Below are 12702 nucleotides of genomic sequence, written 5' to 3'. Positions count from 1 at the left end.
ATAATAAGGCCCTGTTCACACCTGTCCGATTTTTTTCTTCCCTCAAACGTGGCTGGGATCTAATCCACGGGGTATTCTTTTGTTTAGTGGAAGTTATGGGAAGATCTATTAGATGCAGCCAGGCTGCGTCTGACAATTAATATAAGGTGTCCAGTAGGATCTGGTGTATCCCTGAGGACTAATAATAAGGCCTTGTTCACACCTGTCTGCTTTTTTTTTTTTTCCCCCTCCGGTGTGGCTGTGAAATAGCAGAGGTAAAATAATGGGAGAACTGTACCCATTGTTATAGGATTCTTTACATTCATGTATCTGACCCCACAAGGAGCTGGGTCCCAAAATAGTAAATGTTGAATTTTTACAGTATAAACAAGTGAAAAAAAAATATTTAAACAATTGATGCTGCTTTGACATCAGTTGTCATCAATTAAAGGGAATTAGGTTTTTAGGTTTTTACTATGTAATCTGAGATCAGCACGATGTAGGGGCAGAGACCAAAATTCCAGCACTTACTGGGTTGTGTGATGTTGTTTCAATGAAATCAGTATTTTATCAGCAGGAGATTATCACTACAAGACTAGGAGTCTTGTGCCTCCTGGTCCAACCCCGCCCCCACTAACAATTAGCAGCTTTTTGTCAATATACAGTGTACACAGAATGCAGTCAATCAGTAGTGTGGGTGGGGTTACACAGAGCTCGGCATTCAGAACTGCTAGATCTGCAGTAGATAAAACTATGATTCTATTAAAACTGCAGCATCCAGTAATCTAAGTGATCCATCCCTGGAACCAGGGTCTCTGCCCCTACATCAGATTACATAGCAAAACCCTGCTGACAGATTCCCTTTAAGGCACAAAAAACTGATACAGATAACCCGGATGTATGAAATTCCAGCCTAAGAAGTAGATACAAAAACATTTCCTTGACTTTTTTTTATAGAAAGCCTTTAAGAGGGTCATTTTTTGGAAGAAAAAGTAGACCTTTAGCTTTCTAAATAGAGATCATTGAGTAGGACCACGTCCGGTGGCTGGCTATGTAATCTGTGGCCTTTGGATGGAGCCTTGTGAGCCCCCTCTAATCTGACCGCATTCCCTCCTGATTAGCCGGACGCCATTGTTTTGGTGAGCTATACATGCACATCCGCAGATGCCAGGAGGAAGTAGGGGGTAATCACGGCTTCAGGCCGGCGGCAACAGAATAGTGACCTTGGCCACCATAACGGGTCGATTTGCACCAACTCTACTCCTAACTAGAGAAGAGAAATTCTGATCGTCCAAATCACCGTCTCTGTATTTCTACGCTGACTCCTCCATTTCTCCACCCTTCCTGACCTGGACTTTACAGGAACCAACGGCGCATAATGGACCCCATTGACTCTAATGAGGTTCGTTCAGTTTCTATCATTTTACCAGACAAGAAAGTATAGCAAGCATTTTTTTTGGAAACATCTGTGATGAACCCTTCTCTATAGATGTCACTATAACAGAATCCCAATAAAATGACACATGCATTGCCAAGGGAAGAGGAAGATTGGTTCTGGATTGGTATTGGATTTCAGTACACATGCTTAACCTAAAAAAGAAGAACTACTGGCGGATATATCCCATACGAACCAAGTAAAAACATCAACATGGTGTATGAGTATACAACAGCTGCAGGCTTATGTTATGGAGGTATGTATGTTGGACAGACAACAGATGGCGCTGTGTTAATTATTACACTGTACTGTATGACCTCTATGATTTAGTTTGTGTCAATGTTCCCTTCTGTAATATTAGCGGCCAGTGTAGGGACAGCGAGCGGGATTAGTTGACCCATTGGACCACAGGGGGGACCCGGGTTTATCCTTTTGTGTGAGGATAACTAAGCGCCTTCCAAGAGGTACCACTCCCACGACAGTGACCGGGACTGTGGTAGTTGACCCCCAGGACACGTGATGGACTCTGATATAGGCACAGTTGCACGCAGGTACAGGCAGGATGACTGAGGCAAACAGGCAGGGGGTACACAGAGGTATAGTGGGCACAGCAGGGAGAGATAGGCATGGGAAGGCAGGTACAGGTGACGGACACAGAGATAACGGGACCTGACAACTAGCTAGACAGACAGGACACTGACTAACTAAAGGTATTGTGCAGGCACCTTCCCTAATGGGAGGTTGCCTTAAATACATAGTGCCTCTCAGCCATAAACTGAGAGGCATTTTCGCGAGATGGTGCGCCGGCCCTTTAAGAGGAGGGCCGGTTCGCGCAGGCACCCTAAGCACATGCCCAGAGAGCCTGTGCACGGTGCACAGCCCTCGGAGGAAGGGAGTCAGATGAACACATGGAGCTGAGGGAGAGGACACAACCGGCGGCAGCGGTGAGTACTGTAAGTCGGTGTCGGTGCACCTTCCTATAATACACCATGTTATAATAGTTGCTGTATGTCCCAAATAAAACAGTTCACTCCCCCATCAGAGTGCTGGCGATTCTGCTGAAAGCTGAAATCCGCAACAATTTGGGTAATTACAGATAAATTCATTAAGGCTAATTCAAACTATTTGCTTTTTTTTTTATACATTTTACATGAGAATTTATTTTGATCATATTTATACTTCTTTAGTTTGCCATGTGCTGTATACAAGTCCCAAAATGCGTCACCTTTATTTCAGAAGGTCCGATGATCCAACACAATATTTATACCATCCTGCCCACCAATGATGTCCATGACCAACGTATGCAGTGACGTCAGCCTGTAGGTGATGTATGCACTATAAGGTAATGGATGCATTTGTGTAATGACATAGCTCCATCTAGTGCAACTACATGCCATTATCCGGCTATACACTGCACCCCCTCATATATGGTCAATCATTTTACTCCCCCCTAACAGCAAACATAGGAATGGGAATATATGATTCCCAATAGATGGGAATTATTGATCAACACTTTATTTGTATGACATACACGATCCACTAAAGGTATACATGATGCAAAAAAAAAAAAAAAAACTAAAACAAAACCCTCTCCGCAGTATAACAGCATAAATTATACATTTGTTGCAGCACACTTATGTTACATTGTACGATCAATTGGTTCACAGCACTTACATCGACATTTCTCATCGCTACAAGAACAAGTCAATCCTCCGATGAGTATTTCCGATAGAACAAGAGTCCTGTTGGTCTTAAAGGGACGGTAGGGTGTGGGGATCCCCATAATAATGTCACTTGAGAAAAGACTCAAGTCTATAAAGGTGAACCTATTATCCAGTAGAAAGCCAAGAACACCCATATCAGTTGCCACATATAAGGGGGAAAAGTTCACGATTGTTTTGAGAAATTGAAATTGACCCATATCCTTTAGATATATGGGGGTTCGACTTCTGACACCCCCACTGATCAGTTGACTAAAGGAGCCACAACCCTTAAGTCAACTGATGTTAGAGTGCAATGAATTAAACCTCCACCACAACCCTTAAGTCAATAGATGTCGAAGTGCAATGAGTTGGATCCCCACCACAACCCTTAAGTTAACTGATGTCATTGTGCAATGAGTTGAACCCAAAGAACAACCCTTAAGTCAACTGATGTGAGAGTGCAATGAGTTGGACCCAAACCAAAACCCTTAAGTCAACTGATGTTGGAGTGCAATGAGTTGGACCCAAACCACAACCCTTAAGTCAACTGATGTCGAAGGGCAATGAGTTGGATCCCCACCACAACCCTTATGTTAACTGATATCAGAGTGCAATGAGTTGAACCCAAACAACAATCCTTAAGTCAACTGATGTTGAAGTGCAATGAGTTGGAGCCCCACCACAAACCTTAAGTCAACTGATGTCGGATTGCAATGAGTTGGATCCAAACTACAAGCCTTAAGTCAACTGATGTGAGAGTGCAATGAGTTGGACCCAAACAACAACCCTTAAGTCAACTGATGTCAAAGTGCAATGAGTTGGACCCAAACCACAACCCTTAAGTCAACTGATGTCAGAGTGCAATGGGTTGGATCCCCACCAATATCATGTTGAAGGCTAGTCTGGGGGGTACAGCATGGTCTTGGAAACCTCTGGATCATGAACCCATCTCAGATTGCAGGTCTCTCAATCATTTATTGGGGGCAATGCTGATGGGAGCCCCCATAATAAGCTGAGATAGAGGGCAGTACTCTAAACAATGCGTTTCATCATGCCCACTGTTTCCAGTAGACATCTGAGTTCCTCCAGGGCAAAATCACTCATTAAACCCCCATCTGCTACCCAAACAATCCCTAGAAGACCATTAAAGATGTTGTCTATCACGGATGATGCCATCACATATAATCACAACTATATAAGCTCTTTCACATATGGAACAGCAATTATTTCTTCGAGGCTTCCAAACCGTGCTTGTCATGGTGAACAAGCAAAAGAGGCAGCAACCAAGTAGGAGTTATTTCAGGTGAATTAATTGTAGACATTCAGGTCAGCGGGGAAGGCCGCCAAGATATTAGGAGTAGCACAACCCCCTTGCGATACTACATCACGTACCATTAATAAGACTTCACCAACAGCGCTAGACCCTGTCATGCACAACACAAGCGAGAGAAAACGAGAGGCCAGGCTGCTCTGCCATCATTTCCCCTCCCCTTGTCGTGGCAGGTGGGCTCACACAGTTTTCATCCAAATGTGCGCCAAGAACCTCAATAATAAAATATGGCGGTAATGCAATAAAAATAGGACATGTCTACAGGGTTCTGCAGCATCTTTTGTTGTATTTACACATTTGCACCTTTGTTAAGCGGTGCCAACTTTTTATTTTGCCGATTACCTCTGATACTACTGCACAGAGCACACCCAAGTTGTCAGAAAGGATCCTCAATATTTGAATGGGATAAGTATGATTTATGGTGGATCTCAAAAAGCTCAAGCACAATACTCTCAGCAGAGTTGATGTAGTCACCATCTCCTCCTCGCTGCATACTCAGCACCCTGCTCACTCCTTACTATACCTTTATACTTCTTACCTTTTTCTTCCGATCACGGGATCGACTTCTTCTCTTCCGGTCGGCATCCTCTTTCTCTTTTTGCTCCGCCAAAGCCTGCGCTTCAACATCCTTGATCTTTTTGAGTTGCTTGGCGGCTTGTGCCATCCTGGTCGCAAACTTAAAGAACCACGGTAAGTAATGGGGAGCTGAAACACCCCCACTACCCCCAAAGTAGGGGGTGAATTATTGCCGTTTACACCTCGTAAATATTCCTTTGGCTTGAAGACCAATATGGTGGATTTGGACAGGATTTCCTTTCGTCTACGCAAGACAATCTTCTTTTATGACTGGTCCATATCTGTGAATGTAAAAAAAACCCAAAACACTCGTTACATAAATTTACTGCATGTGTCTGGCAGACACAGATCCATCATTGGGTTTTAGCATCTGTCATCATGTAGATGAAAACCCTAAAGTTGGGTTTTACAATGCCGGACATCTCCCAACTCTACACCTGCCCTAAACATTTTGGCCTTTTGCATACACCACACACACTGCGTCCTGCAGACGTCTCTTCCCCGGTGGGACGCAAACATCTTTCTCCCCATCACATTCACTGCAGTGCTAAGCCTGTCTCCTTCCATTATCGTACCCTTCTAGGTTTTCCCTCCTCAGACTCCTGCTAGCTCGTACCCCCGGCGTCTGGGTGTATTTGCCCTGTCGTTATCCTCTTCTCCACCTGCTCATCCCACATGCATCCCTGTATCCGTCTGCCTGTGCATATATCACCGTCCATCTCCAATCCTCCTTCAGCAACGCTGCTTATTCCTCCGACATATTCTACCTCAGCTATCTGCCTATGTCGCCCACCATCCTGGCCAGGCTATCCTGTTTTCTCACCTTTCAGTTCCTCATCCCCATCGCCTGCAGGGCAGATATTCCAGCAGATACCTCTGTCCTCAGCTGGATGCAGGTCCTAGCACATACCTCGGTCCTCCTTCATCTCTCTCTCCCTCCTTCTATCCCATAAGGTGCAATCCCCCAGCACATACCTCTTCTGCTTCCTCCCCTCTATCTGTCTTTGCTGTGCATCCTGCAGCCTGCGTGCTGTCCCCTCACACTGCAGTGTTGCTGATGCAGGCGAAACACATTGCTTCCTCCTGCATGCTGGTCACCTTCCTGCACTCTCTCCCTCCCGTCTCTCCCCCTCTTCTCCTCCGAGCAGAAGGATGGTGGATGCTCAGGCTGCATCCATCCTTTCCTCCGAGTGTGTGCATGTTTTTGTTTGTGTTCGCTTGTGTGTGCAATTTAGTCAGCGTCTGCTGCAGACAGTGTGTGGGGGGCTTATGGGGGGGCCTCACTACGTATATACATTTCTTAAGAAATACAAGGATCTCAGGATACATACATTCAGATCTAGACGGCATAGTTATGTAATTAGTAGATCGACAAAAAAAAACAGGATCAGAGCGATAATTCGGAATATTTCAGACTATGTTGGTGGATATGGAGAAGATCTGCTCAATAATCCCACCAGCGTCTCCTTGTCGTCGTCCCCCGCTCTATTGAAGTGGCACATACAACCCCAATGTGCACGTTAATGGGCTTATCCTATAGTGAGAATCCCCTATTGGGAACATAACAGCCATTTTGGTGGGCTTCAACCAAGCACATCACCTATGCACCCCACCACAATAGACATTGACACCTAAATGTGTGTTCTGCCTTAATATCTTAAGATCTATCACCAACTTTAGAGTAAATTCCTTCCTGATCGCCTCGCAAGGATCCCTAGGTCAACATGGTAACCATGGATACATCCTCGTTTCTGGTGACCCATAGAGTAAGGCATGAGGAACCCATAGATCCTCTAGGGTCAAACCTTGAGGAGCAGCGAGGGCACAGTTATAGCCGTGTACTGGTAGGGTCCCGAAGACCAATCTGAGCCTAATAAGACAGCAGGGTTATAAATAGGTTAAGTACTGGGGGCCGGCAACAGATTTTGGACTTGGGCCCATGAGCTACAGGGTCCCCCCCCCCATGATTCAGGTATGAATGACGACCTCGTCAGATACCCCCTCTCTCTCTCATTATCAGTTTTTCATCGCCTTGCACCCTCATGTGACACATAAATATGTGCTGCATCTGCAATGTGTTCTGCAGACAAGCACAAGCAAACAGGCAAGAGAAGTGTACAGAGGAGGAATGGAGAGGATACAGAGATAACGGAAATCAGGAATAATGCCAGTGATGATACAGAGATAAAGGCAACGGAGCTGATCAAGACTGAGAGATGGAGGGTTGGAGGATAAGTCAGTCAATCGAAGATCAATGATTGTACTTCCTGGAAAATGGAGAGAGAGAGAGGAGAGAAAATGGAGAAGAGAGGACAGAGAGGGGATGGACAGAGATAGAAGAGGAGAAGAGAGAATGCAGAGGACAGAGCGAATTGATAACATAGAGGTGGATGAGAGAGAAAGAAGGGAGAGGAGAAAATCGGTGCAGAGGAAAAAGAGTGAAGAGATCGAGAGCAGGGACCATAGAAGGGAAAAGGGAGAGAAAGAAGAGCGGAAAAAAGTGTGCAGAGATCAAGAGCAGGGAACATGGAAGGGAAAAGCGAAAAAAGAGAGAGAAGAAAAAGGGTGCAGAGGTAAAAAAGAGTGCAGAGATCAGAAACAGGGAACATAGAAGGGAAAAGGGAGAGAAAGAAGGGAGAGGAGAAAAAGGGTGCAGAGGAAAAAGAGTGCAGAGATCAAGAGCAGGGAATATAGAAGGGAAAAGGGAGAGAAAGAAGAGCGTAAAAAAGATGCAGAGGAAAAAGTGTGCAGAGATCAAGAGCAGAGAACATAGAAGGGAAAAGAGGGAAAGAAGAGTGGAAAAAAGGGTGCAGAGATCAAGAACAGGGAACATAGAAGGGAAAAGGGAGAGAAAGAAGAGAGAAGAAAAATGGTGCAAAGGAAAAAGTGCAGAGATCAGAGCAGAGAACATAGAAGGAAAAAGAGAGAAAGAAGAAAGGAAAAAAGGGTAGAGATGAAAAAGTGTGCAGAGATAGGGAACAGGGAGAGAAAAAAAGAGAGAGGAGAAATAGGGTGCAGAGGAAAAAGAGTGCAGAGATCGAGAGCAGGGAATATAGAAGGGAAAAGAGAGACAGAGGAGAAAAAGGATGTAGAGGAAAAAGAGTGCAGAGATCGAGAGCAGGGAACACAGAAGGGAAAAGAGAGAAAGAAGAGAGGAAGAGAAGAAATATAGGTGCAGAGGAAAAAGTGCAGAGATCGGGAGCAGGCAGTATAGTAGGGAAAAAAGAGAAAGAAGAGAGAGGAGCAAAAGGGTGCAGAGGAAAAAGAGTGCAGAGATCAAGAGCAGTGAACATAGAAGGGAAAAGAGAGAAAGAAGAGAGGAAAAAGAAGTGCAGAGGAAAAAGTGTAGAGACGGGAGCAGGGAAAATACTGGGAAAAAGAGAGAAAGAAGAGAGAGGAGAAAAAGAGTGCAGAGGAAAAGAGTGTAGAGATTGAGGACAGGCAACATAGAAGGGAAAAGGGAGATAAAGAAGGGAGAGGAGGAGAAGGGTGCAGAGGAAAAAGCGTGCAGAGATCAAGATCAGGTAATATAGATGGGAAAAGGGAGAGACAGAGGAGAAAAAGGATGCAGAGGAAAAAGAGTGTAGAGATCGAGAGCAGGCAACATAGAAGAGAACAGGGAGAGAAAGAAAAGAGAGGCGAAATAGGGTGTAGAGGAAAAAGAGTGTAGAGATTGAAAGCTGGGAACATAAAAGGGAAGAGAGAAAGGAAAGAGAGGAGAAAAGAATGCAGAGAAAAAAGAGTGCAGAGATCGAGAGCAGGGAATATAGAAGGGAAAAGAGAGAAAGAAGAGAGAGAAGAAAAAGGGTGCAGAGGAAAAAGAGTGCAGAGATCGAGAGCAGGGAACATAGACGGGAAAAGAGAGAGAATGAAGAGAGAGGAGAAAAGAGGGCAGAGGTAAAAGAGTGCAGAGATCGAGAGCAGGGAATATAGAAGGGAAAAGAGAGAAAGAAGAGAGAGAAGAAAAAGGGTGCAGAGGAAAAAGAGTGTAGAGATCGAGACACAGGACCATAGAAGGGAAAAGAGAGAGACTGAAGAGAGAGGAGAAAAGAGGGCAGAGGTAAAAGAGTGCAGAGTTCGAGAGCAGAGAACATACAAGAGAAAAGACAGAAAGAAGAGAGAGGAGAAAAGAGGGCAGAGGAAAAAGAGTGCAGAGATCGAGAGCAGGAAACATAGAAGGGAAAAAAAGAAAAAGAAGAGAGAACAGTGAGAAAAGTGATGAGCACAAAGAATAAGAAAAGACAGAATATCGATGCAAAAGGACATAGAAAGAAGTGAGAGGAAAAAAGTGAGGGCAAAGGAAAGAGTGTCAAGATCCAGAGCAGAGAACAGAGAAGGGAAAAGAGAGAGAAGGGAGCAGTGAAAAAGAGTGTGATGAGGACAGAAAATGAGAGAGGAGAGAACATAAAAGCGAAAGGACAGAAAAAAAGAGAGAGGAGAAAAGAGAGGGCAGATGAAAAAGAGTGTAGAGATCGAACACAGAGAACATAGAAGGGAAAGGAGGGAGAAAACAGAGAACAGGGAGAAAAGAGAGGGCAGAAGAAAAAGGGTGTAGAGATTGAGAGCAGGGAACTTGGTAAAGATAAGAGAGAAAGAAGAGAGAGAAGAAAAGAGAGGGCAGAGGACATAGAGAGAAGAGAATGATATGCACTCACAGAGACAGATGGGACAGACAAGTGAGTGGAGAGGAAAGAGTGTAGGGAGGTCAGAACAGAAACAGATGGGGCACAACAAAGAAAAAAGAGGAGAGAAAATTAGAAGATAGGGAGAGTGAAAAACGTAAAAACAATAGAAAAGGGATTGTACAGTGTAAAGAGGGGGTGAGAACAGAGTAGAGAGTGCTAAGAACATAGAAAGGATAGAGGAGGGAGAGGATAGTACAAAATATAAAGGAGAGAGAGAATAGGGAGAAGAGAGAACAGGGAGAAGAGAGAGAAATGCAAATAACACAGGGAGGGACAGAGAGGGAACAGCAAAATAAAAAAGGAGGGAAGGAATAATACAGACAGAGGAGGAGAGAACAGAAAACAGAGAGATGTGCGAGAATATAGAGAGGTGCAGATAAAGGACTCGATAAAGAGGCAGATAGTGTAGAGAATAGAAAGAATAAATGGTACAGAGAAGAGAAAGGAGAGAAAGTGGTAACAAATATTAGATATGTATGATCCCTTTTTCACCAAGGGACTCAAAGTGCAAAGTACAGAGAATAAAAGAGAAGAAAGAGAACAGAAAGAAAAGAGAGAGAATAGAATTGGGAAAAACAAAGTACAGAGGAGAGCAGAGACTAGAGAGAGGGAAGAGGATCGAAAGAGGGGAGAGATTGAGGATAGAGAGGGGAGAGTATTGAGGGAGGGGAGAGGGGAAAGGATAGAGAGGGGGGAGAGGATATATAAAATAAGAGGATACAGAGGGAAGAGGATAGAGAGAGGATATAGAAAGGGAAGAGGATAGACTGGGAAGAGGATAGAGAGGGGGGTGAGGATTGAGAGAGGGGAGAGGATTGAGAGAGGGGAGAGGGTAGAAGATAGAGAGAGGGGAGAGGATAGAGAGAGGGGAGAGGATAGAGAGGAGAGAGGATAGAGAGGGGTGAGGATAGAGTTGGAAGAGGATAGAGAGAGGGGAGAGAATAGAGAGAGGGGAGAGGATAGACAGAGAGAAGAGGATAGAGAGAGGGAAGAGTATAGAGAGAGGGAAGAGGATAGATAGAGGGAGAAAGATGGAGCGATGGAAGAGGATAGAGGGAAGAAGATAAAGGGAAGAGGGGAGAGAATAGAAAGAGGGAAGAGGATAGAGAGAGGGAAGAAGATAGAGAGAGGGAAGAGGATAGAATGAGGGAAGAGAACTGGGAAGATTTGGAGAGTGGAAAAAAATAGTAAGAACAAAGAGCAACAGACATTTGTAATCTGCTTTTCACACTAGAGACTCAAAGTAAAGACTACGGAGAGTAATAGAAAGGAAGGAAAACCAGGGAAGAGAAGTGATAGTACAGAGAACAGAGAGAGAGAATGGCAATAATGTAGAGTAAATGAAGAGTGGAGAAGGGAAGGGAGACATTTGTATAGTGTAGAGAAGAGAGAGGAGGGAGAGATACAGAGAAACTGTATGAAAAGCAGACCAGCCATATAAAGAGGATTGAAAGAAATAGAGGAGATGGTGGAAGAGCGCACATACACAAAGGAGACACAAATTAGGATTATGGTGTAATGGAGGCAACAGTACAGACACCGCAAGGATGTTCTACAGTCCTCAACATGAAATTACATCACTAAGAAGGAAAAGTCGGGGGATTATGGCAGTCACAGGATGGATTTACATGTTACTGATGTGCAAAGGATAGAAAAATGGAAACAAAAATTTTAAAAACATCCTGATTTAAACAGTATGGACTGGAGTATGTGTAGCAATCCCTACACTTAACGCCTTGGCTCCGATAACTGAGGTCATTAATATCTGATGACTGTGTTGTGTCGCGGGCGGAGGAGGGGACGCCGTGCTCTCCCTACTGCTCGGGTCCGGCTGCCGCTGCTGCTGCTCGGTGGCTCGAGCGATGGGCCGGATCCCGGGGACTCGAGCGGCGCTCCTCGCCCGTGAGTGAAAGGGGATTGGGTTTTGGGATAGTTTGTTGTCCGTGACGCCACCCACGGTTGTGGTGATTTGTTGACACCACCGCTGCTCTGTATGGGAATCCCGGGAGTGGTGGTATGGAGCAGCCAGATGTTAACCCTCCCCTCCGTGGGTAGGGGGTTGGTTGTCCTGGGGCCCAGTGATGAGGTGGGTGATGCAGGGCTTGGTGGGGTGCAGGGACGCGGGGGCAGCTCTGTGCCTTGCGGCACTGTGGTACTCACTCAGCCTGAGACGATGACACAGTTCTCGGTAAAACACACGGCTGGAAAGACGGTTCCCACGGACGGCTGCACTTGCTTTCCCCAGTAGGTGACGGTGACGGTCCCTCTGTCCTGCACCTATGTTGATATGGTTGCGATGGGTTCCCACCGGTAACCCGCTCCCCGGCTTTGATTTGGGCCGGAGGAGCCCTACTTTGCCCGTGACTCGCCACCCCAGGGCTATGGGACACCCGGTGCCGGGCCGGACTAGTCCGGGGTAGTCAGTGGTGGCGGGGCCCGACTCCGTGACCCTGGTGGGTGTCAGTTAAATATGGCTGATAACTTGGGGGTGATTAAAGTTTGTGTTCGTGACGCCACCTGTGGTTTGCGGCTATTAAGCCGCCGCTGCTGTGTAAGGCCTCCGGGGTGATGAAGTGGCAGCAATGATGGTACTGCTCCCCACAGGTGGAGCGGTGCCCCGGGGCACAGTTGGTGCTCGTGAGAGTCTATGGTGTAGTGGAAGTCTAAGCAGACAGAATAACAGAGGCAACACCAAGGGTGCAGTTTCAAGTTGTTTACTCACACATCCTGGTATGCGCACACTGGTGCCCTCAGACGACTGGAACCCACTGTCAGGGACCTCCGCCGTTTCTGGGTAATTTCTGGAATGAAAACCGGTACCCTTCTCTCTAAGGTGTCTCTGTCTTCAGCTGTCTTCCTAAGCCTAGCTCTTTTAGGATGAACCAGCTCGGCCTCCACTACAGCCTCCAGGCTGGGGGGTCACCTGTCGGATGATTATCCCCTGTGGGTGTGTGTGAGTGGTTCTGCTGTGGGCTGTGGCCCGGGGAGTTTACA

At 45.8% G+C, this 12702-nt stretch overlaps 1 protein-coding gene across 6 annotated transcripts in view; it reads right to left on the bottom strand.

Annotated features, from left to right (window-relative positions):
* ANK1 (ankyrin 1) overlaps positions 1-5988 on the bottom strand; it is a 412403-nt gene extending 406415 nt beyond the window's left edge. For all 6 annotated transcript variants that reach the window (XM_075346407.1, XM_075346412.1, XM_075346408.1 and 3 more), the window contains exons 1-2: positions 5847-5988; positions 4986-5304 (exon numbers count right to left, since the gene is read on the bottom strand). In XM_075346407.1, the coding sequence (XP_075202522.1) occupies positions 4986-5111 (126 nt within the window). In that variant the 5' untranslated portion in view covers positions 5112-5304; positions 5847-5988. The remainder of the gene's footprint in view (positions 1-4985; positions 5305-5846) is intronic.
* Positions 5989-12702: the final 6714 nt, after the last annotated feature.

This window comes from Anomaloglossus baeobatrachus, chromosome 4 (assembly GCF_048569485.1).
Source record: "Anomaloglossus baeobatrachus isolate aAnoBae1 chromosome 4, aAnoBae1.hap1, whole genome shotgun sequence".
NCBI classification, from domain to species: Eukaryota; Metazoa; Chordata; class Amphibia; order Anura; family Aromobatidae; genus Anomaloglossus; species Anomaloglossus baeobatrachus.
Note: the sequence above shows the minus strand (reverse complement) of the source record. Positions and strands in the feature narration are given on the sequence as shown.